This window comes from Sinocyclocheilus rhinocerous, unplaced genomic scaffold, assembly GCF_001515625.1.
Source record: "Sinocyclocheilus rhinocerous isolate Xijiao unplaced genomic scaffold, SAMN03320098_v1.1 scaffold509, whole genome shotgun sequence".
In the NCBI taxonomy this organism is placed as follows: domain Eukaryota; kingdom Metazoa; phylum Chordata; class Actinopteri; order Cypriniformes; family Cyprinidae; genus Sinocyclocheilus; species Sinocyclocheilus rhinocerous.
Window position 1 is genome coordinate 1028154 of NW_015652428.1, and position 4192 is coordinate 1032345.

The 4192-nt window shown below is 30.5% G+C and overlaps 1 protein-coding gene across 4 annotated transcripts in view; it reads left to right on the forward strand.

Moving 5' to 3' along the window:
• The window catches only part of LOC107715109 (ankyrin repeat domain-containing protein 29), a 6369-nt gene that overhangs the window by 646 nt on the left and 1531 nt on the right, over positions 1–4192 (forward strand). For 2 of the 4 annotated variants that reach the window (XM_016521173.1, XM_016521170.1), the window contains exons 2-10: positions 522–632; positions 715–813; positions 1850–1948; positions 2026–2124; positions 3014–3112; positions 3223–3321; positions 3702–3728; positions 3935–4003; positions 4075–4173. In XM_016521173.1, the coding sequence (XP_016376659.1) occupies positions 522–632; positions 715–813; positions 1850–1948; positions 2026–2124; positions 3014–3112; positions 3223–3321; positions 3702–3728; positions 3935–4003; positions 4075–4173 (801 nt within the window). Of the gene's footprint in view, positions 1–521; positions 633–714; positions 814–1849; positions 1949–2025; positions 2125–3013; positions 3113–3222; positions 3322–3701; positions 3733–3934; positions 4004–4074; positions 4174–4192 lie in introns of all 4 variants that reach the window. The other 2 variants (XM_016521171.1, XM_016521172.1) reach the window with 2 other exon arrangements.

Genomic DNA, 4192 nt, shown 5'->3' on the forward strand with positions numbered 1-4192 from the left:
GACTCTGTTCCCCTTTCGGGCTCTGTCTTTACATTTATTTTGAAAGATGAAGCTCGTGATTATGGTAAGGGGCGTTACATTTACGACGTGTGCTTGTGGTGTTCGGCCAATCACAATGCACTGGGTTAGTTGGCCAATCAGAGCAGACTGCGCTTGTCAAAGGAGGGGGCTTTGTAGAAAACTAAGCGTTTGAGAGAGGCGGGGCATAGAGGACCTACAATAATGTACAGTATTTGAAAAATAATGTGTTTTTTGAACATTAAAGCATGTCAACATATTCTGTTACACCAAATACACAAAATAATGATCTTTAAAATAGCATCATATGACCCCTTTAAGCAATATTACTTTGCTCATTTTGACCCTGTTGACTAAGAAGATTTATGCTGATATCGATTCAGCAGTCTTTCGAAAATATGGTAATATAAACTGCATGTTAATGTCCACACGAGGTAATAGTGTGATCTGTCATAGAAATGATGATTGTCTGTGTTGGTGTGTTTTGTTTATGTGTCTGACAGAAGGAGACGCCGCTTGCCAACGCTGTGTTTTGGGCAGCGAGGAAAGGAAACTTGGCCTTGCTTCAGCTGTTGTTGAACAGCGGCCGAGTGGATGCCGACTGCAAAGATGGAGTATGAGCTTCTTCTTTCCTGCATGCTTCACTGTTCGAGTGATTGTACGGCGTATAACAATGCGTTCTGTGTGTTTTCGCAGTATGGCACCACAGCATTGATGGTGGCTTCATACAGCGGCCATTATGAGTCTGTCCGGGAACTCATCATGCAAGGTGCAGATATTAATCTGCAAAGAGAGGTACGGATGCTCTTGTGTCTGGATCATGCTTATATTGGTATTTTGATGAGATGGTTTTTTAATTGTAATTGAATTGATTATGTTTGTTTTGATTGTATTTTTGATTGTAATTTGATTTTGTTATTATTATAATTATTAATTTGTTTTAATTGTATTTTATTTAATATAATGTTATTTTAATCTAATATATTTATTTATTTTATTACATTTATTATTTTTTTATTCCTTCATTTTGTTTTATTTTTATTTAATTCAATTCGATTTTTATTATATTTATAATAAAATATATTATTTATATATTTAATTCGATTTTTTATTTATACTTTATATTTATGCACTTTTTAAATTATTATATTTATGATCAAATATATGATTTAATATAATTAATTAGATTTTTGTATTTAAGCATTCATATTATATTTATGCTTTTATTTTTAATTAATTTGTAATTAATTTGGTTTTATTTAATGTTAAGTTATTTTAATCTAGTTCAATGATTTTAGTTTATTTTATTTATTATTGTTTATTTATTTTATTTATTTTATTTAATTAGATGTTTTTTATATTTCTTAATTAATTTTTTATTTATCATAATGTTATTTTAATCTAATATGAATTCATTTATTCATTCAACATTCATTTATTTGTTAGTTTCTTTTTTTTATTTTGTTCTATTATTTATTTTATTTAATGTTTTTTTATTACATGCATTAATTATTTTTCTATTATTTTCTTTTATTATTTCCTATTATTTTTAATTTAATGTATTATTTATCTATATCTGTCTGTCTGTCTGTTTGTTTGTTTTGTTTGGCCTTTTTATATTTTATTTTCCTCACTAGCATTTCTGTTGACATCCACCTAGCAATAAGCAGCGGTGAAAGTTATTTCTGTCTGAGCTAAATATATATAGCTAGGGTGACAGGCTGTTAATAGTGCAGTAGTACGTGCTAATATTGCTCCTCTTAAGGGTGTGTAAGAGCTGAAGTGTGTTTGTGGACTGATGATGATGCAGATGATGTCTCTGTTCCTCCAGACTGGTTCCACCGCCCTCTTCTTTGCTTCACAGCAGGGCCATAATGAAATTGTCAAGCTCCTGTTTGAATTTGGAGCATCCACAGAGTTTCGGACAAAGGTGCGGTATGTTTTAGCCCAAAATAAAAGAATCATATAAATCTGATCATTCAGAACTGACTGGTTTGTGATCTCCAGGATGGCGGCACGGCGCTCTCCGCAGCCTGTCAGCACGGTCACTCCAAAGTGGTGGAGACCCTTCTGAAGAACGGCGCCAATGTCCACGACCAGCTCAATGTTAGTCAACACGTGTTCCTCCCTCTTGCTCTCTAAAAGCCTGATGCATGTTTGTGCCAGTTCCTCTAAGGTTTCTGCTGATTCAGTGTTTAGACTCTGCTCTTAGGAACGGGATAAGACACAGTTTAAATTAAAACATGTCTTTGGGAGACACCAAATATTTTCAAATAATTAGGTGGAAATATTTGTTTAATAATTTGTAATTAATGTAATATGTATTTATTTATTTATCATTTAATTTTGATTTAATATAATGTTACTTTAATCTAATATTTATTTGTTTGTTTATTTATGTTTTATTATTTTTACAGTTATTATGTATTCATTTATTTTTAATTAAATGTTTAATTTGGTTTATAATCTTTTAATCTAATATATGTATTTAAATGTATTATTTATTCATTCATTTTATTTTTAATTCAATTTTCTATAGTATTAATTATATTTATTCATTTATTTTGAATGCATTCTTAATTTTTGATTGAATGTAATGTTATTTTAATCTAATGTAATTTTTAAGTTTATTTTATTCTTTATTATTTTTTATTTAATTAGATGTTTTTTTTTTTACATTTATTAATTTATTTTAGTTTTTCTTTATTATAGCATTATTTCAGTCTAATGTAATACTTATTTATTTGGTTGGTTTTTATTTTGTCTGATTTCTATTTTATTTGATTAGATTTTATTATGTTTATTAATTGATTCAGAATAAATATTATATTTATTAATTTATTTGTTTATCAATTTTTAAATGTAATGTAATTTAATGTAATGTTATTTTATGTATGAAAGATCACTTATTATATATATATATATATATATTCTCTAAATACCATTTTCATATGTCATTTGATCATTACATTTGACCATCTCCTCTGTGTTTCAGGATGGTGCAACGGCCTTATTTTTGGCATCCCAAGAGGGTCATGTGACTGTAATACGGCAGCTTTTGTCATCTGGGGCTAAAGTCAATCAACCCCGAGAGGTCTGCTTTATATTCATGGCTTGTGCATTGTAGTTTGGTTTTGGTTAGTAGTGTTTGGTTTGCTGTTATGTATTTTTGTTCTCCATGTTGATTCTGTTTTTTTGGGTCAGGATGGCACAGCTCCGCTCTGGATGGCAGCCCAGATGGGACAAAGCGAGGTGGTAAAAGTTCTGCTGCTACGAGGCGCAGACCGTGATGCAGATAGAAAAGTATGTTTAAAAAATTAATTTTTTATTTTTTTTCAATTTCCAATAGCTTCATATTTTTACCCAGATATTTTATTTTACTTTATTTCATTTTATTATTTTCATGTTTAGTTATTTTAAATGTAATTTTATTTTATTACTGTTTGATTATTTAATTAATTGTTGTTTATTAATTATTTAATTCCAGTTTCTTTTCTTTTCTCTTCTTTTTTTTTTTTTTTTTTCTATTCTGTTCCTCTTATCTCTTCGTATTCTACCCTGGCTTGAATCAAACTCTTCAGCCAGGTAGAAAAGAAGCTTATTAAAAATGCATGAAATGTTTGACAAATGCCTCATTTATTCTATTATCTCGGTGCGTGAGTCTCTCATGTTTCTGGCTGAAGGACGGCTCCACGGCTCTGTTCAAGGCTGCACTTATTAAATATACATTTATATAAATTACATATATAAATTGCATTAATATTAATTTACATGGACAACTTGCAAAATGATTTCTTTGTTTAAATTTTTATTTAAATTATTATTTATTTTGTGTGTGTGTGTGTGTGTGTGTATCAATATATATATCACACACACACACACACACACACACAATAATTGTGCAATTTGTCCACGCGCACATAAAGGCCACTGTAACGTCATCGAGGAGCTCCTCAAGTTCTCCCCTTCACTCGGCCTTCTGAAGGTACGACAGCATCATCTGACGTCCAAAAAGTGGTGCGATTGTGACTGTGTGTGTTTTATCATGCAATCTAGAACGGTTCTACAGCTCTTCATGCTGCTGTCATGGGTGGGGATCCAAAAACAGTTGAACTTTTGCTGAAGGCAAATGCTGATCCAGCTTTACCCAACAAGGTAAATTTGAGACATACAT